This window comes from Theropithecus gelada, chromosome 14 (genome assembly GCF_003255815.1).
Source record: "Theropithecus gelada isolate Dixy chromosome 14, Tgel_1.0, whole genome shotgun sequence".
NCBI classification, from domain to species: Eukaryota; Metazoa; Chordata; class Mammalia; order Primates; family Cercopithecidae; genus Theropithecus; species Theropithecus gelada.
In genome coordinates this window covers 34,049,349-34,070,475 of record NC_037682.1, presented here as the reverse complement: position 1 = coordinate 34,070,475, position 21,127 = coordinate 34,049,349, and the positions used below count along the sequence as shown (strand labels likewise).

At 36.7% G+C, this 21,127-nt stretch overlaps 1 protein-coding gene across 2 annotated transcripts in view; it reads right to left on the bottom strand.

Moving 5' to 3' along the window:
• LOC112606209 overlaps nucleotides 1-21,127 on the bottom strand; it is a 501,724-nt gene that overhangs the window by 338,542 nt on the left and 142,055 nt on the right. The window contains exon 10 of one of the 2 annotated variants that reach the window (XM_025356376.1): nucleotides 15,058-15,145. The exons of the other annotated variant lie outside the window; for it this stretch is intronic. Within the exon in view, the coding sequence (XP_025212161.1) occupies nucleotides 15,058-15,135 (78 nt within the window). The 5' untranslated portion in view covers nucleotides 15,136-15,145. The remainder of the gene's footprint in view (nucleotides 1-15,057; nucleotides 15,146-21,127) is intronic. 2 annotated transcript variants of the gene reach the window in all.

Sequence of the window (21,127 nt, the reverse complement as noted above, 5' to 3'; positions counted from 1 at the left end):
ATATTGGTGAAGTTTTGTTATCTTAAAATGATATTTAATTATTTAAAATTTTGCATGTTCACATTTTTATGACATGTCAAGCTCTCAAGTACTCCAGAAATATATGAGCACTAGCACATTGAGTATTACTTGCTCTTAGGAGGAAAAAAAAAAAAAAAAAAAAAAAACCTTCTAGCCCCCAAATCTTCTCTAATTGGCTCTTCCTATTTATCCTCTCTTTGAGCACTTTCCACACTTCACAATATCAGATGATTGTCAGTCCACTCCATTAGACTTTAAGCTTCTTAAGGACAAGGAGCAGGCCTATCACCTTTATTGCTATATCACTGAACTTAAGAGGGTATTTATTAAATGCCTAATGCATAAATGAATGAATGTGACCTACTAGCTTACTTCAATGGTTCCTTTGTATCTACTTATTATTTTATGTTGCCTTAAATACTCCTTAAATAAGAGAATGGTATAAAATATGTAATATATTTAATGTCATTAAATTAAAATTAACATTATTAGTAATAAATATGTATCACCTATATGCTTTCTCTTTGTGGCCATTTTATAAAGTTGAACATCTGTCATATAACAAAAATATTCATGCTCAAATATAGCTTGAATATTCCTTAAGAGTACTGAGTGTACTTAAAGATAGCAAGCCTAGAAAAGTGTGATATTCAGATCAGGAAGAAAATGTCACAATATCCACAATTACCACCTGTACTCAGAATAGCTTTTTAAAGTCTCTTGACATGTGTCATTTTCACCCAGTACCCTTTTTTCCCACCTCTCGTTTCTAAAATAGTCAACCATTAAATAAAAATATATTAAGAAGTGGTGCCCAAACTAAAAAACAAGACAGGGAAGGAGAGAAAAAAAAAAAAAAAAGACAATGAAATGCAAGATGAAGTGTTATATCAGAAAGGGGTTGGCCACATTAAGAAAAATAAGATTGTGAAATTTGCAAGAGCTGGACAGGGGTTGAAAAGTATGATATATGACAGTGGGATAAAAAGACAGTTGGGAGGAAAGAAGTGAAAACGAAGAGAACAAATTAAACAAGCCACTCACTTTAAATCCTTAAAAGACTGTAGCTCACTGTCAATACACAAGATGTGTCAGAGCTAGCATATCTACTTTTATGCTTCTCAGGTTTGTTTTCTTCTTGTGTGCTTTAAAAGTATAAAATGGTATTTGCTTTTAAATAGATCAATTTTAGATTTCCAATTTGCTTCAGCTTGATACAGGCAAGGATATACAATGTGAATTTTTCATCTTCCTCCATAGTGCCCTGCAGTGTCAAAACCCTCAAAAGTGGTTTGAATCATGTGCCATGAAAAAATACAAGAAACACAGACTATGCAACCAGGAACCCTGCACCACAGGTCTCCACTGCAGTCACAAGTCTGGCATGGTGAACACTGTGGTCCTCTCAACACTAGCCATTCTCTTTTAATTTTTTTAAATGACCGAACTTTAAAGCTACACAATTTTATGCCAGGCACAATGGCTCACGCCTGTAATCCCAGCACTTTGGGAGGCCGAGGTGGGTGGATTGTTTGAGTCCAGGAGTTTGAGATCAGTCTGGGCAACATGGCAAAACCTCATCTCCACCAAAAAAAAAAAAAAAAAAAAAAATTAGTTGACTGTGGTGGCATTTGCTTGTGGTCCCTGCTACTCGGGAGGCTGAGGTGGGAGGATCACTTGAGCCCAGGAGGTGGAGGTTGCAGTGAGCCAAGATTGCACCATTGCACTCCAGCCTAGGCATCAGAGTGAGACCCTGTCTCAAACAAACAATAAAGTTACATAGTTTTACCCAAGATAACTTGGTACTCCTCCAAATTTATAACAATAAGATAAAATCAAAAAAGAAAATCAAAAGGACATAGTCAAGCTCAAAATCAAGATAACCAACATAAGAGACAAGAAGGGATTGAAGTTCTTGGACTACTGGTTCCAAAGTGTGGAAGCAGATACAGTCTGTTGAGAGTTTAGGTCCTCTGCTCCACATATGGAGAGGTTCAGTGAAGGCATTTCCCAAGAAAAGAGGCCAGGACAAAACAAGAAAACAAAACCCAGGAGCTGACCCACTGTTTGGATATATGACTTTACGGAAAGCTGAGGGGATGGATGGAAGGAAATAGAATATATGACTGTTGGTTAGAGGGTGGTGGAAGGAAATAGAATATATGACTGTTGTTTAGAAATTCCAGCATGCATTAAAAGGCTGGGTTCTGGACTCCCTGGGAGGCAAGCAAAACAATTAAAAAACTGCTGACAGTGAAGGGTGAGCACAGAGGAAAGAAGAGGAAAAATAACCAAAATTTTCACTTTGATGAGCGTGCAAACCAAAATGCCAAAGCAGATAAAAAAATAAAATGTCACGAAAGACAGCCAAAAAATTTTGAACAATGAAAGATGAATCGATCTGATGAAATAAGCATTCTAGTATGCTATAAGAGATAAAAGAACAAATCAATTATTCATAAAGAACAAAAACAATAAAAAGGCAAAAATGAACCTGGAGCAAGTGGATACTAAAAATAATCAATTACAAATAGTGAGAAAAGAAAAATATAGTATCCCACTCACCCCCAGAACTGAGCACTTGCATGTTGACCAGAGTAGCTGGAGCAGAGGCTTGCCGTGCTTCTGCGGTCATAGGGATAGTTTGCAGCCACTGGTTACAGACTGAGACACCTATATAATGGCTGCTCTAGATTCCTTATGTCATCCATTGTCATGACCTGATATGGTATAATCTTGGGGCCTAGCCTAGGCTTCTCACTCCTACCCAGCGCTCCCCTGTTGATGCTGAGGTGTAGGATGCTGTGGGAACATGTTTGGTGTTCTCACATGTATAATTCAGAAGTGTGGGAGAGTTGATGTCTCCTTCCACAAAAGATACCTGTCCCAATCATTTTACAGGATAGTTTTTATAAACCTATAAGGAATAGATCATTTATATACATATTTTTCAATGGTAAGAAAAATATGATTTTGAATATAAAATTTTAGAAGCACTTATTCTATTAAAGACAAGATATCACTATCACTGCTTCTATTCAACATTACACTGGAATATTGGCCCAATGCAGCAAAACAAAAAGTAAAAAATAAAATGTAAGTCAGAAAGCTTGTGAAACTCTCCTTGTGTACAAATAATATTCTACAAACAAGAGCATCTACAAGGACCAATAGTAATATTCCAAAAGTGCGGCCTTCTCATACAACATTAATAAGCAACTGGAAATGTACTCATAATTTTTTAATTCAATTTTTAGTGTTTGCCAATTTCTGTGGTGCAATTGCTCCTACCATGTCCAATTTCAAGGTATATGACTTGAATGTGGTGTTGGGAAGAGATGCACATAATTGGCTCTATAAGTACGGTGAACCAACCATGGCATACCGTTGGCAGTACATGCCAAATTTGGTTGATGAATAAAGTTTTACTCAGAAGGAAGTATATAGCTTTAGATATGCTTATTAACATTAAGAATGAGCTAAAATAATTAATTTAAGTATTCAATTCAAGAGAGTAGAAAAAGTACAAGACCCCAAATATAAGGTGCCAAGGATAACAATAACATAAGATATGCAAGCCCTTTGTATATAAAGTGACAAAATATTATTTAAGGATAAAAAAACATAGCCTGAAAAAAAATAAAGGGATATATATTTCATATTCTTACATAGGGAGTTCCAGTATCACAATATCCCATGTTAAATGGGATTGGAATAGATTGAAAACTTTCATCAAAACAAAACAAATTGTGGCTGGGCACAGTGTCTCATGCCTGTAATCCCAGCACTTTGGGAGGCTGAGGCCCATGGATTACTTGAGGTCAGGAGTTTGAGACCAGCATGGCCAACATGGTGAAACCCTGTCTCTACAAAAACACAAAAATTAGCTGGGCATGGTGGCAGGTGCCTGTAATCCCAGCTACTCGGGAGACTGAGGCAGGAGAATCACTTGAACTCGGGAGGCGGAGGTTGCAGTGAGCCAAGATTGTGCCACTGCACTCTAGCCTGGGCAACACAGCAAGACTCCATCTGAAAGACAAAACAAAACAAACGAACAAAAAACTCAAATGGCAAATGACTTAATAAAAAGGTAGGAGAACCTAACATTTCGCTACTTTGTTGCAGACCCTTCAAATTCAGTCATGCCATTTCCACTCTATATAAAGTAGAGTTGGCATTGACAACACTCTCAGCAGGCTTTGGATTCTGAGCCAATGGAATATCACTATAGGCACCTTCTTATCTATAAGAGTTTTCTCTTAATTCAGCAGACCTCTTAGTCACACTGTGAAACCTTCATGCTGGAGGAATTCTGGGTCACAATATATGAGAGAATCATATATAGTTTGCTTTTCTAGAAGAGGCCTGAACAAATTACAACCTACAGGCTAAATCTAGCCTGTTGCCTGTTTGTATAAATAAAGTTTCATTTACATATTGTCTATAGGTCCTTGTATGGTACAACAGCAGAGATTGAAACAGAGACTGTATGGTACACAAAGCCTAAAATATTACTCTCCAAGCCTTTCCAGAAAAGAATTACAGACCCTTGGCCTAAAATATGACAAAATGTTGCCTATTAAATAAGCCTACTGTAAACATATTTAAGAAGTTAGGTTTGGCTATCTAGGGTAATAATTAATGGTACTGCTGGGGTGATATTTCCACAGTTAATGTTATTGGATCACAATAAAGGAAAGGCACTTTGCTTCTTTTAACTACAATTCTTATTCTTTTGACCAATAAAAGTAGAAATAGATCTTGCAGGTTACTTGTGTAAGTGCCAATATTAATTCCATCACATGAGCTCCAATGGTATTTTAAAATCTATTAATAGTTTATCCTGGTAAAGTTATATATACATATTTCCAATCACTACCATTCACCTTAGCCCTCCTAGCCTTAGCAATCTAGAGTTGTCAGATTTGCAAATAAAAAGTTAAGATGCCCATTTTATTTGAATTTTAAATAAACAATGAATAATTTTCAATATAAGTATGTCCCATGAAATACTGGAGGCATACTTATGCTAAAAATTATTTGCTGTTTATCTGAATTTCAAATTACATGGCTGCCCTATAATTTATCTGGCAACCCTACTTCTCTCTCAAAAGCTGACCTTTACCTCATAAATATCTATACCTACTATGTACACATAAAAATTAAAAATTAAAAAAGAAAAGCTGAACCTTACCCACCTATCACTGTCTCCAATGACCATGAACATTTCTGGGATAGATGAATTTTAGATGACTTTAACAGAATTTAAAAATAAATACTTACCTCTATCTTCAAGGCAAATGGATAAAGAATCATCGATAGATATTAAAATCAGTAGGTGAAAAGTGTTGTGGTCCGTGTGTTTCCTAAACAAAGGAATGAACACACAAGACAACACAGGAGGAGACAAACATGGTGGCCGCCCTGAACGACATGCTCTGCTTTATTTTATACAGTCGTTTGTGGAATGTTGCCAAGTCACAAGACACATTGTTGTTTTTCTGACCCTTCCCTGACTTTCTGGATTTTCAAGATGTTTACACATAAATCAGCCCCCAGAGTCTGCTGTTTGCAGCTGGTTCCTTTGTCCTCCCTATTTGCAGGGAAGGAACACCCTGCTTCGTTTGCAAGAGCAGGACTTATCGGGAACGTCTCGTTTGCGAGCACGTAGTCCTCTACAGAAAAGTTGATATGAAAATGAATATTTGCATGGTGCTCATAGATTACTTGTGGTTAAAAAGGGAAAAGTATAACTTTACACCCTTACCTCAAAGCCCATTGCTGGGATGAGGAGACAATAAGTCCCTGGTGATGTCAGGCAAAGCAAAATACAAAGCATCAGCTGGGAATTATTCTTGCCAAAAATGTTTACCCTGAATCTATCCAAGTCTTAAGATAATGAGATCTGAATCTAAGGTCCATGGATTTCTGTTTTTTTGTTTGTTTGTTTTTTGAGATGGAGTCTCGCACTGTTGCCCAGGCTGGAGTGCAGTAGTGCAAACTCCGCTCATTGCAACCTCAGCCTCTCGGGTTCAAGCAATTCTCCTGCCTCAGTCTCCAGAGTAGCTGGGATTACAGGCATGCACCACCATGCCCTGCTAATTTTTTGTATTTTTAGTAGAGATGGGGTTTCACTATGTTGACCAGGCTGCTCTTGAACTTCTGACCTTGTGATCCACCCCCCCCCTCAGCCCCTCCCAAAGTGCTGGGATTACAGGTGTGAGCCACTGCACCTGGCCCAGGTCCATGGATTTCTAAGGCGTCTGTGAAAAGAATTTCACAGACGCATGACCTTCAATGGAGAAAAGATGAATTCTCTATTTATTCTAACTTCTTATTAAAATTTAACATTCCCTTCCATTATAAATATAGACATAACGTTACAATCAGTTTTGAAATAATTGGGACTTTCAATATGAGAAATCACAGATATTTTCATAAAACATTATAGTTGCATATATTTTTAATATTGTTGACACTCAACTTTGAAATAGAAACAGAGATGGGAGGCAGAGTTTTGTCTACTATTACTAAAACATTGCAAATAACAAAATCCTACATTACAAAGATTTAGTACTATATATTTTTATATCTACTTTGAAGAAAGCCAGTATAGCATGACATACTTTGGGAAATTACTTAATCCTTATGTACCTATTTCCTCATTTGCACAATGAGATAATAATAGAACCTGTAAATTGGGTTGTTTTAAAGATTAAATGAGACAAAATATGTAAAAGTGCTTAGGCCTGTGGCTAGTACACAATAAGCAACATTAAATGTTTGTTATTACTAAAACTAAATATTATTAAGGTGATATTATAAATATTATACTAAATATTATAAAGGTAAATTCTGATTATAAAATATAGGAGACATAAAACCAAGTTAAGCAGAAGTGTGTCCATGTGTGTCTTCTTTGATGAATTCTTTCTTCCCAACTGGTATTTGTGCCACAACTAAGTGTTGATTGAGTTATACTGTTCCTAGCTAAAACAGGTAACCAAATGAGAACTATATAATCTTCACTTCACCCATTTTACTAGCACACCTGCATGTGTGCTCACAAACTCCATCCTTTTCCCTGTTACATCGGATGAACTGTCTATTCTCCTGAAATTATATGACAGATCTTTTGCAACATCAGTTTGTCCTCCTTTGTCTGATTATTTCTATTTAGCATGCAAACATGTAAAACTCACTTTAAGAAACCCTCCCCTGACCACTTAGCCCCTTCTATTTCTCTACTCTGCTTACCTCAACACTGAAAAAGTTATCTATACCTAGTTTCTACTTTTTCCCACTTCCCTCAACTTACTCAAATCAGATTTTCATCCTCACTACAGCACCCAAAGGGTTCTTGGTAAGGTCACTAAAAACCAATGTCTAGTCAAGGCCAATGGCAATTTTCCATTGTCTTCCCACTTTAATCATCAGCAGCATCTGACATGCTTCATCACTCCCTCCTTAAATATTTTCTTCTCTGAGTTTTATGTCTTAACAACCACCTATTCCTTCTCAGCTTCCTTAGTTGATCCTTCCTTTACTCATCCACTGGACATTGCAGAGTCCCAAGTTCTGTTATCTTTATTTTCTTTATCTATCCTCTCACCCTTGGTGATCTCAGTCATTTCCATGGTTTTACTTACTATCTGTATATTAATAGTTATTTATTAAACTTTTGTCTCTTACACAGATCACTTTTCTGTCTGTTCAATTACCTACTCAGCATCTTGGTTTGACTACCTAATGGCAAACAACCTCCTCATCACCCCAGTCTTCTTCATTCAGTAAATGGAGCCAATGTTTCGGGCTCAGGCTAAAGAAGTAGGACACATCTTGCATTCTTGCCTTTCCCTCACACACAATATCCAATCCAATGGTAGATTCTTTCAGGACTATTTCCAAAATATATCCTGAGTCATATAATTCCCCATAATTTTCACTATAGAGTTCATGGAAATCAACTTCTACTGAATAAAATTCAACGGCCTCCACTCTTTGGAGGTTTGTCTGCCTCCACTCTTATCCTACAATGCCTCCTCCACATAGGAGTTAGCATTATCTTTCTGAAGCACACATTAGATCATGTCACCTCCATGCTTAAAACTTCCCAGTACTTTCCAAGAGTAAAAAAGAAACTCCTTACCACACTCCACAAAGCTCTCAATGATCTGCATGATCCCCACCTCACCCACCCCCAGTCATCATACTCCAGCCCAAGAGCCTTATCCCTCTGCTCCTCAAATGCACCACTCTCTCCCACACCAGGGCCTTTGCAATTGCTTTTGCTTCTTAGAAAGCTCTTCCCTCAATAAGTTCACATGTCTGGATCTTTCTTATCATTCAGCTATCACCTCCTCAGAGACTGCCTTATCAACAAAAACCAAACCACTAGCCATTCTCCAAAAAAAAAAATGTCCTATTTCATGTGTTGATAGCATCCAACACCACCTAAAATTATCTTTTGTGTGTTTTATTTTCTGCCCTACCCCTCGGCAAGCTCTTTAAGGCAAGAACTCAGCCTTGTATGTGTGTACATTTCTCAATTCCTAGAGTGCTTGGCAGATAGTAGATACTCAAATATATGCCATTGAATGTGGAATTTGAGGGGTCAGGAGAACATGATGTTTAATGGATACTTGGAAATTCAGTCTGACCGTAAACAGGCACTAATTGTAGAAATACAAAATTTGCAGTCACTGACACAGAGGTAGGTATAGACACCACTGAAGCTACCCAGAAAGAAACAGTAGGAAAAGAAGTTAGAATGTCCTGAACTTAAATAAGTTAAGTATGTTCCCTCTAAGGAAACATACCTGGCAAAGGCAGGCAGTGGTAGTGACTTTAAAAAAGGAGAACACAATGAATAGTCTGAGAGGGGAAGTAAAACCAGAAGAGTTCACAAAAGCCAGGGAGAAGATGGCTTCCCAAATCAATTACATAGTGTCAGATATTACAGAGTGTTTGAAGATGATAGAAAGTCAGTGATCTGAGTAACTAGGGATCATTATTACCCTTTTCCACCTTTAGTTAATTAACTGTATTTTTTAAATTAAAGAATAAATTCAAATGAAATAAAAAGTCCTGAAACATCTAAAATGTATGGTTGACATATCTCAGAGGGGCAGTTACTGCATTGCAGATTTCAGCCAGAGCTCACTGAGACAGGAGTCTGCAGAGTCTGATTGAGGTAGAAGTCATTTAAGGGGTTGGGCCATGACTGAGTAGCAAGAAATTTAAGGCAGAGAATAAAAACTCCTCTTCTGAGTAGTTTAGCAACAGAGAGGAATGCTGGAAAGGTATGTCAAGAGAGTAGAAGAATTGTGGAAAGACCTCTTCAAGCAAGGATAAAGGAATAAGCATGAACGGGAGAGAGGCCAATGCATAGAGAGAGATAAAGGAAAGTAAAGGCTGGGCGTGGTGGCTCACGCCTGTAATCCCAGCACTTTGGGAGGCCGAGGTGGGTGGATCACAAGGTCAGGAGATCGAGACCATCCTGGCTAACACGGTGAAACCCTGTCTCTACTAAAAATACAAAAAATTAGCTGGGCGTGGTGGCGGGCGCCTGTAATCCCAGCTACTGGGGAGGCTGAGGCAGGGGAATGGCGTGAACCTGGGAGGCGAAGCTTGCAGTGAGCCGAGATCGTGCCACTGCACTCCAGTCTGGGAGACACAGCGACACTCCGTCTCAAAAAAAACAAACAAACAAAAAAAACAAACAAAAAAGGAAAGTAAAAGAAAGAGGGACGGTCAGTCCACCAGACACAATGAGATGATGTGGGATCAGAGAAAACAAATGAATGGGGTTGGCCTTGCAACAAGTAGAGTCATTTCTTCCTCCTTTCACTTTCATTATTAATTGAATGAGCAAACATAAATGTCTACCAGTGTCTGCTACATGGGAGGTATCGGATAAATCTTGGTTTTTCCCCACATCCATGCCCATATATTTCTTACCAGAAGTCAATCACCCTTCAAGTATATGAAAGAATTTGGTGTGCTGGTTTCTCAGGCTGCCAGAGCTTTTTGGTTTTCTCTGCTTTTCTTGAATGAAGAAAGCCAGTGCCCTCCCAAGCAAAGAGAGGGTAGTTCTTCCATAGCAAAACCTTTTGCATGGCTGAATTTTGTGTCACTGACTATCAATTGTTCCCAGTTCCAGTGAGGTACTACACTCCTGTGTGAGTCCCAAAGTAGGTACTAAAGGAATGTTTGTTGATTGAATGACTAATAGCATTTATAGCTAGCATTTACTGAGCTCTTACTATGGAGGTAAGAATGGACGGGTCAGGCGCGGTGGCTCATGCCTGTAATCCCAGAACTTTGGGAGGCTGAGGTAGGTGGATCATGAGGTCAGGAGTTCAAGACCAGCCTGGCCAATGTAGTGAAACCCCGTCTGTACTAAAAATTCAAAAATTAGTCGGGCATGGTGGCATGCACCTGTAATCCCAGCTACTCAGGAGGCCAAGGCAGGAGAATTGCTTGAACCCGGAAGGCAAAGGTTGCAATGAGCCAAGATTGTGCCACTGCACTCCATCCTGGGCAACAGAGTGAGACTCCATCTCAAAAAAAAAAGAAAAAGGAAACAAAAGAGAATGAGCCAAACACTGTTTCCAGACCTTTTCATATATTAATTCATTAATACTAACCCTAAGATATCTTCATTCAATAAATAAAACCTTGAAGCACAATGAGGATATCTTACTCACATTCACATGGTAATAAGAGACACCTCTGGATTCTATTGCTTCCTTGAATCCATGAATGGGTAAGTATCTCTATTACCCTGGTATCTATTCTTTTTCTATCTAGGCAAGCAAGTTTCATAAATTCTGAAGAAGCCTATTTTGTAAGAGGCCAAACTTACCTGGTTGATCTGTGGACTACTTCAGAAAACATTTATGACTTTTATACTTGAGACAAAGGGACTGCTCTCATCTATAGATGATCATCCACCATGACTCCACGAGCATATTCAAGACTCCATCTTTAGCAATCAGACTGAGCTTGGGGATCAGAGCTAGACTGCATTTCTCACACTATATTATTCAAACTACACTAACCATAAAATCTACCAATATGTAAAAATTATTATGATGATAAAGCATATATGATGTCTCAACTGGCTACACTAGGATACATTCAATTTTCTATTTATTTAAGACCATATGTATTTACCAGAAACAAGTATTTATATATACAATTGCACAATTGCATCCTCAAAATGAGTGACTACTGTCCACATGCCTACTACCTGCATTGGTTTTTAATTATTTGCCTTATCGCCCCATCCCACCTGCACTGTTTTAAGTTGTGAGGCCTAGGGATTTGAGAGTTAATTTCAACATGAGATGAATTAAACATGCTTCCTGAATCGAGATTACATGAGTTAATTACTTACAGACATGCCTAGATACTTTGTTCTGTAATCAGAAAAAATCTAAATGGAATAATCGTTTTCAGTATTTTTAAGGCCTCCTGTATACAAGCTGTCAATGGTGCAGTTTTCCTTTTGGTATTTTCTGCTACGGGAATACATAATGTAGAGTTTATAAGCAGTTATAGTTTACGTTCCATATAAGGTGTCATAGAATATCTAAACCTCCAGGTTAAGTTATTGAGCATTAAAAAAAAGCTAAGCATCTGGGTGCAGTGGCTCACACCTGTAATCCCAGCACTTTGGGAGGCCGAGGTGGGCAGATCACGAGGTCAGGACGTCAAGACCATTCTGGCTAACACGGTGAAACCGCATCTCTACTAAAAATACAAAAAAATTAGCCTAGCATGGTGGCACACACCTGTGGTCCCAGCTACTTGGGAGGCTGAGGCAGGAGAATGATGTGAACCTGGGAGGCAGACCTTGCAGTGAGCTGAGATACCACAACTGCACTCCAGCCTGGGTGACAGAGCGAGACTCTGTCTCAAAAAAAAAAAAAAAAAAAAAAAAAAAGCCAAGCATAGTTAAGCAATACCTTTTAAAGTTTTACAATGTAAATAAATGAATTAAATTTTATAGTAGTAATATAGACTTTTAAACTCCCAACACAATTAGAAACAAATTCTATATGAATGAAAAATTTTACTGTAAAAAATAAATATACTAGAGGAAAAAATATACTCTTGCAATGTGAAAATTTTGTTTTTCCTGATTAAAAAAAATCAAGAAACTATTTTTTTAAGTGACAGAGGTAATTAAATAGAAATTTAACTGCTATATACCAAAACACACTAAAAGCTGTAAAAGACAAAGGACAAATTTAAGGAGAAATGTATTACATTTTTATATAACAGGTAATTTAAACACACCCCATAAGGAATGCTTACAATTCAATAAAGATGAACATAGCTAACTAGGCAAAGATATGAATGGGTGAATTATTAAAAAAGTACAAGTGAACAATAAACCTATAGCAATATATTTAACTTCACTAATAATGAATTAACAGATTTTTCAAATGAGATTTTTAAAAATCTACCAGGCTGACATGGGCTACTAAAAGTGAAGATGCAAGAAAATGGTATATTAATTTATCTTTGGATACAATGTAAATAGGCTCAAACTTCCTTTTAGGTATTAGGAAATATCTGGGGGAAATTAAATCTGTATTTTTTCAGTAATTATAGTTTTAGGAGTTCATATTCAGTATTACTAGCAAAATTATGCAAAACTCTGTGTACAAGGACGTTAACTGCAATGCAGCAATGCTCGTTGTAATAGAAATTGGAAGAAACCTAAATGTCCATCAGTAGCTATGCATAACTGTTAGGTAAGATGTGGTAAACCTGTGTACTGTGTAAAGAAGAAATTCTTCTGGATGCCTCTGCCCTCCCAGGAAGAAGCTTTCCTCCTTCTCTCTGTCCCTCACTTGCTCTTCCATATTAGATGATCCAGACATGGGCATGTGCATTGGTGCAACTGTGTAAGGTCATCATCTATATAAAGCCCAGTCTCTCTCTCTCTCTCTCTCTGTCTCTCTCTCTCTCTCTTTCTTGCTTTCTCTCTTTCTCTCTTTCTTTCTCTCTGGTTGGCTTGCTGCTCCTTCTCTACCAGGGCAGTGGTTTGCTGTCCTCCAAGAAAGGCATGTGGCTCTTCAGTCACTTCACCCCAGACTGGTTGGATATTTTCTATTCAGGGGCTATTTCAGCCACATGTCAAAATGATCTTTTCAAATTTAGCCTTATTGTTAGTAAAGTAGAGACTGCATTTTAATTCCTGCCTGGCTCCTGAGTCTATTTATCGATTTGTTTAACATCTAAAGTAGGAGTATTAAATCCCCAAAGCCTAACACAGGCATTAAAAGTGGTCACCTTCAGCAGGGTGCGGTGGCTCATGTCTGTAATCCCAGCACTTTGGGAGGCCAAGGTGGGTGGATCACAAGGTCAGGGTCACAAGGTCAGGAGTTTGAGACCAGCCTGACCAACATGGTGAAACTCCGTCTTTACTAAAAATACAAAAATTAACTGGGTGTGGTGGTGGGCACCTGTAATCCCAGCTATTCAGGAGACTGAGGCAGGAGAATCACTTGAACCTGGGAGGTGGAGGTTGCAGTGAGCCAAGATCAAGCCACTGCACTCCAGCTTGGGTGACAGAGCGAGACTCTGTCTCAAAAAAAAAAAAAAAAGGCAGTCACCTTCTACATACTGACATGTAAAGAGGTCCAGGACATAGTAGATAATAAAACAAGAATATTACTAATATTACAGACTATTACTTGTTTTAAAAAGGGAGTATGTATCAGTCATATTAGAGAAAAAGAAGTATTTATTTATATTGTTGAGTATGTACATATGCACATGCATCTACACACATATATATATGAATATGCCTAGAAAATGTTATTAACAGCAATTATCTCTGGGGAATAGTTTTGGTGGGGGAGACTTTCATTTTATAATTTATAAATTTCTGTAATTTTACAAAAGATCATTAATTCACTTATAGAACAATTTTAAAAAGATAGATAAAAATATTAATTCATTGTAAAAAAGTTTTTTCTTTAAAATAAGGTGAACAGGTAACCACATGGGGCCTTGATTCTTTCTGTTGTACTGTTGCAAACAATATGTCACCATAATTAGGAATGTGTACATATATAATCCCTCAGACTATTACAAAATACAGTCTTTCTTTACCGAGGTGAAAATCTTGAAACAAGGGTTAATACTTAACCTATATGAAACTCTAGTTGATAAGGTATAAAATTACGAACAACTTTTTAAAAACTACATTTCAAAATGTATAATGTAAAAGTAGATTTAAACATTTAAAATAATAGTAGAATTTGATTTTAATTTTTTTTTAAGAGTCAAATTTACTCTGCTGCACAGCAGCAGGATCTGGAGGAATTATCAGTGGGCCTGAGATAGGTAAAATCTTCAGTGTGGTGGGGAGGGGAGGCGCCTCCTGACCACGCCCTCACTGAGCATTATGCAGATTAGAAAGAGCCAAACAGGCTCTGATTTCCCCCAAGGATTGACGAACAAGTACAAAATAATAGGAAGTGACAGGAAACAGACTACTGAGGTCTAATTTAATGTCATTTGTAGAGACAATATACCTTAAATTGGTCTTTAGAAATTACAGGTTACAAATAAGATAACAGAAATGTGTTTTTATCATTTTAATTCACTAATACAAATTTCTTTGTAAAGGGAAAGAGATTATTTGTTCTATAATACAGATAAATTTCAAATATATGCTAATTTAGGGTAATTTATGCTTCTTACCTTCAATAATTTAACTAACGTAAGAAATAAATTACTATAAACATTTCCATAATTAAATATAAAGGTGAAACTTAATATTTTTATATATTTAATATTTTTAAATATCCATGTCATAAATCTAAGCAGGACATTTTTATAGTTACATGTTAAACTGACGTATATATATAAATACAAGTGAGTTATTTCATCAAACCTATGTCTAAACTGGGTGAGAAGTCCCACATTTTAAAAATTAAACTTATCTAAAGCAAATTCAAACATGTGTGAACAACTAAAACAGAAATTTCTTAGAAATGCAGTGGCTCACACCTGTAGTCTCAGCAACTTGGAAGGCTGAGGCAGGAGGATCCCTTGAGCACAGGAGTTTGAGGCTTGCCTGGGCAACATACCCAGTTCTCTAAAAATAAAATAAAATAAATAATTCATAAATAAATACATTTTAAAAATAAGAAATTTCTGTTGAAAACTAGTAATATAATGAGAGGTTATGACATGTGTATGTGTAGATAAGAGACACATGCACAATATACATGTGTATGTCATATGTATATCTATTTACAAAATCTCCAGTTAACCAAAATTTTAAATATTTTGTTAGCCACCACTTAAAACTTGTCAGCTACTTCTCCGCCTAAAAATGGAGGCAGCAGGCCTGGTGCGGTGGCTCATGCCTGTAATCCTAGCACTTTGGGAGGCCAAGGTGGGTGGATCATAAGGGTAGGAGATTGAGACCATCCTGGCCAACATGGTGAAAACCCATCTCTACTAAAATACAAAAAATTATCCAGGTGTGGTGGTGTGTGCCTGTAGTCCTAGCTATTCAGGAGCCTGAGGCAGGAAAATCGTTTGAACCCGGGAGGCAGAGGTTGCAGTGAGCCAAGATTGTGCCACTGCACTCCAGCCTGGTGACAGAGCAAGACCTCACCTCAAAAAAAAAAAAAAAAAGAAAAGAAAAAAAGAAAAAAGGAGGCAGCAGCAGCAGCAGGAATCCTTTTAAATAGGGCCTTTTTCCTTCTAAAAAGAAGCTCTTGAGTGGCCCCTGTTAATTTCATAAACATAAAAGAAAAAGGCAGTTAATGCTCTGGGGAAACAGTGTCACAGATTCTTATTTATGGCTGCCCATCTCATACCTCTGCCATGCAGAGCCAAGGAGCATTTAGGGCAGAATGTGATGGAATACCTGCCCTCTTCCCTTTAGAGCAATTAGAGCTGTTAGTACAGTTTCACTAATGCAATGAGATGGTCCCCACTGAGGTGTGTTAATAGGAAAGGACACCAAGAAACTTCAAAAGGGAGAATCTCAGAAAAACACTGGAATTCCTGCTAATCTGGGCAGAAAGGGGTTGCAACTATTAATATGAATATTAACATTACTTTCCCCTAGTGGCAAGAGATCATAGAAAATGGGTATGATAGACATGGGTAGACAGATAGAGGATTAGATATTCACAGAAATTTCCTAATGCTTATGAATTGGAATTTATAATACATACATACAAAAACTTTGAGGTAAATTTATGCTGTAAAAGCCTATAGCATTTGAATTCACCTTTCAGAATCCATGAAGGTGCTGAAATACTACTCTGCACTCTTGAGGAGAACTTTGACTTGTTCAGCTGAAGTGGCAAACATTTGCAAAAGGGGCAGATCTACACTGTAGAGTCCAAACTACTTAAGAAGCCTTACCCGGCCATTTAGCCCACTGCAGGCCTCAATTCTACTGAAACGGCAAGCAGATGTCGTAAAATCAAACTAGAGATTTTCGTCCCAGATCAGCTAAGGCATCTGGATGTCATAATCTCAAGGCAGGTGCTTCATAGTTCACGCACAGAAACACCTCCAGCCATCCCAATGCTTACCTCATAGATAAGCCCAGACAGTACTAGCTACTCAGGGACTTAACTTTCCCAGTGCAAGACAGAGATTGGTCTGTGGCCTTTAATTTTAAAAGATCTCCCTCATTTTCCCGCCTCAGAATCTCATGCTGAAGCCTAGATTCTGTGCTGATTGGGTTTCCTGCTTTTACTCTCAAAACAGCCAGAGTAGTCTAGAAAGCATAAATCAGTTCCGCTCATCCCTCAATGTTTGGTTTCTAAATCTTTATTTTAAAAATTAACGCTACATGTGAATTTTACTTCAATAAATATGTTTCTTAATTAACATAGATTGCATTTCTCTTAGAAACAACGTTACAAATGGGGTGAAAAGGACAATAAAGAAGGATCCTCCCTGCTGGGGTAAATCACTCCCCCTCCTCTACATTGAGCCTACAACAGGGAGAGGGAGATGATAGAAAAGGGAAGTGAGAGGCACACTCAACTTTTAACATTTCACAGAAGTGTCAAATGCAAGCTGTCATTTCACAGAGATAAATTATGGGGAGAAGCAGCGCAATGTCTTTTGGTCTGTGCTGATTTGCATATTTGAAAACAGGTAGGTCTATTTATAAGTATATACAAATTTTTATGTATAATCTGAACTATATGGACTTCAAAATGATTTTAAGTCAATTTTTTAAGCAACTAAGTTTTTAGATTCTCTGATCTGGAGGGCTATAAACAACTCAGGTCGATTTTGAAAACCTGTCCTAGTAAGTTAAATCACAAATGGGTCAAGTATATATGGATACAAAGGAAGAGCACAAACCAGTCCATATGATTCATCTATAAATTAGACATAAAATAGAAAACTAGAAGCACCTCTGTAAGAAAAGATCCAAATGTTATCACTGGAAACTATATCTTCTATAGAAAAACAATGTACTTCTATAGGTGCCATCCCATTGTTTATACACTGAAACTATTCTGTTTCAGGCAAGGATATACTCAACTCAAAGGGGAGTATTACTGAAAGACAGGATATTTTAAAAATAAGAAGTAATAAAACACATATTGTTATAAATGATACAACATTTAATCCCATATGCATGCTAATAAGATTTTCTTTCTAACTGTAACAAAAGGCACTAAAGTAATACCTCTTCATTTTTATAGAATTGTCAGAGAAGTAATATGCAACTGGAATTCAACTGAAAAAATAGATTTTTTCATAATGTGTACTCTATATCTCTGCCCATGTCTCCCAACAAAGATAGTGTGTCCAATCTATTTTGGCTATTGGCTATTGTTTGAAAATCTATGCTATATATTTCAAAGAAATATCAGCATTACAAAATGCAGAAATATCTCCTCTCTAAAATATGTACCCCCACTAAGTGGAGAAAACCTTTCTTCCTGAATTTTTATCTTTTACTTTTTATCTTTTGTCATTTGCTTTATTTAAGAAAAAATAGTCATAATATAAAGATTCCCAAAGCAGAAAATATAATTACAGATTTTTTTAATTAATGAGAATATTGAAAAAGAAAGAAGAGAAAATATTTCTAACGCATACTGAAGTTCTCACAAAAGCCAAAACAGTAGAAGACTAATGCAATTGATAATACACATTGGTATAAAATATAAGATATTATCATCACTATTCTTCTTAAAAGCTTTTCTCTTGATACAGCAAGAATAAATGTTTACAGGGAAAAATTAAAGCAATCACTTCATTTTGAAATCTTACTTTATATGTTTCCAATTTCAAGTCACTACTTAAATGTAATAAAAGGTTCTGTTTTCCTTAAACAGACATCACCTTTTTAAAGCTATTATCATTAGAATGCTGCCTTGCTTTTTATTTTCCCTGACATCAGGTTATTTGTGTTACATTTATTGCTCAGTGTCCAATGCCATTTGCAGAGAGCTTCCAGAACTAAATTTTATCTTTTATGACATCAGCATAAATATACTTTTATAAAAGAAAAAAAGGGTCATAATAAAATGTAACAGCTAAATGTCAAACAGATGATAAGTTGGAGAGGATTAAAAACTCAGTGTCTAACTCTAAGTAACATTAATATTTCAAACCTATATTCTAACTTTTAACTTTGAAGCTTTCTACCTTCATTCTCCCTCCCTGACTCCCATTAACTAGTATATTAGTTGTGTACCAAAACTGGAAAACATCCCAATATTATGGCAAGGTCCTACTTTTTAGTAAAATTTGGTGGGTAGATATATAATTTTGTTGAAATTGGATGGCAGAACATTCTGAGCATATAAGGTGCTGCTTTAAAGTAATGAGGCTGATTCTCATGCATGGCTTGAAGAAGCAGAGACGGACTGATCATAGCAAGGACAAGTTTAAACAAGCTTTGACCTGGAAGAACGGAGCTCTAAAGGCTGGCCAGCCCATGCCTGAGCTGGTGCTAAAGAAACACACACACTCTCACATACATCCACACACATACACAGCCCACATTACAAAGCAAACAATTTAAAGCACAAAACAATTTACAGTAAAAAAAAAAAAAAAAAAAAAAAAAGTTTAGGGTAAAAATTCTGGAATAAATTTAGATTTTTAACAAATGTATCTGCAAAACAGTACATGACCTGTAAAAAGAAGCTGGAGGGGATAAAGTTATGTCAAAAAGAAGATTTTTTAAAATTGATCTCAAAAATTTCATCAAGAAAATAAGACACATTCTCATAATACTTCAACCTAGCTTGAGTATCAGAATCAACTCTAGCGCATTTTCAATAAGCTAGCCACCTGGTCCTGCCCCAGGTCTGCTGAATGTAAACATAAGCAGAGGCGGGACCTATGTGATTCTGATGCTGTCAGGCTTAGAAACCCCTTACTGCAAGACAGAAAATGTTGAAGGTATGACACTTAGTGCATTCAAATAAATAATTGAAAGAAAGGTGGCCAAAGAGTTAAATTTAGTCAAAGAATTAGACTTATTCTAAAAGAAATGTTGACAAAGGTTTTCATTCTTTCACTGGTTTATCAACAAGTATAAGAACAAGGCACTGTGCTCGACAAAGGTGGCAAGTGATTGGATATGAGCAGAGAGTGATGGTAGATGGTAATAATAACTAATATTTATTGCTTTCTATAAGTCAGGCACCATATAAACACATATAAATTTTACCATTTTTAGGTATTATCTCATTTTTAAGTGTTTACAGGTATAATCTCACAACAATCCTATTATTAACCCCATTTTACAGATAAGAAACCTGAAAACGGGTTAACTTGCCTAAGACCTCAAAGCTGGTTAAACAGGAAAGCCTGGACTTGAACTGGGGCAATCTGACTCCAGTTCCCACACTCTGAAACAGTATAGGATACTTGACTGGCCAGAAAATTTTTTAAAATTACTCTGAAGATATGCCATGAATTTCATGTGAACAGAAAAAGAGAAGATTTAATACCAATAACCCTATAGTCTAGGAAGTCCATGTCAAACTCACCAGTGAAGACAATTTTATTTCTTTGACATAAATGACATTCTTATAAAATTCATACCACAAAACAAAACAGTCAGTAATGATTCTTATGTACAATTCCTGAAGCATTTAGAAGAATCTTTGAAACATGTAATGGGCAATATTTATCTAGGAATTAGGTCCTAGTGAAAATACGTAGCTTCATAATATATTCTTGATGAAACTATTTTTGATACTTACTACTAAACTTTTCACCAAATTTAACAAAAATTACTTTTTGAATTTCCAAAAATTTAAATTCACACTGCAAAGATGTAATCATCATCATTGACGATACTAAAAAGAATGCAATTAAGGTTAATACAAAATGGTTTTGAGCAAGGCAGTATTGCTAAAATAACCTCTCAAGCTTGAAGTCTGCTTACTGTACTCAGGCTGTGTAATTTCTGATGTATATTTGTTTTTAAAAATCAGATGCATTATGTTATAATTACACTTTATATTTTGTGTTAAAATTTTATGTAAGATAAATCAACTTTTTAAAAATTGAACACGTCTGATTTTACAATTGATGTTAAAAAACAGTTTTGAATGTGCAAAGTACCATTTGAACAAGAAGACTCTATTAGTCAGCTTGAGCTACCATAAGAAAATTCCATTGACTGGATAGCTTAAACAACAGCAATTTATTTTCTCATAGTTCTAGAGGATGAAAGTCCAAGAGAGAGTGCAAGTATGGTCAAGTTCTTTCAAGGGCTCTCTTCCTGGGTTGCAAACAACTGCCTTCCTGCTGTGTCTTCACATGGTATAGAGAGAGAAAGTGCCTCTTCTGATAAGGACACTATTCCTACTGGAGCAAGGGCCTACTCGTATGACTTCATTTAACCTTAATTACTTCCATAAAGGCTCTGTTTCCAAATATAGTGGCATTTGGTGTAAGGGCTTCAATCAGAGAATCTAGGGGGAACACAAACACTAAGTCCATAATATTCCATACCTGGCCCCCTAAAATTCATGTCCTTCTTGCATGCAAAACACACTCATTTCACTCTAATCGTCCCAAAGGTCTTCACTCATTCTACCATCAATTATAAAGCCTAGAG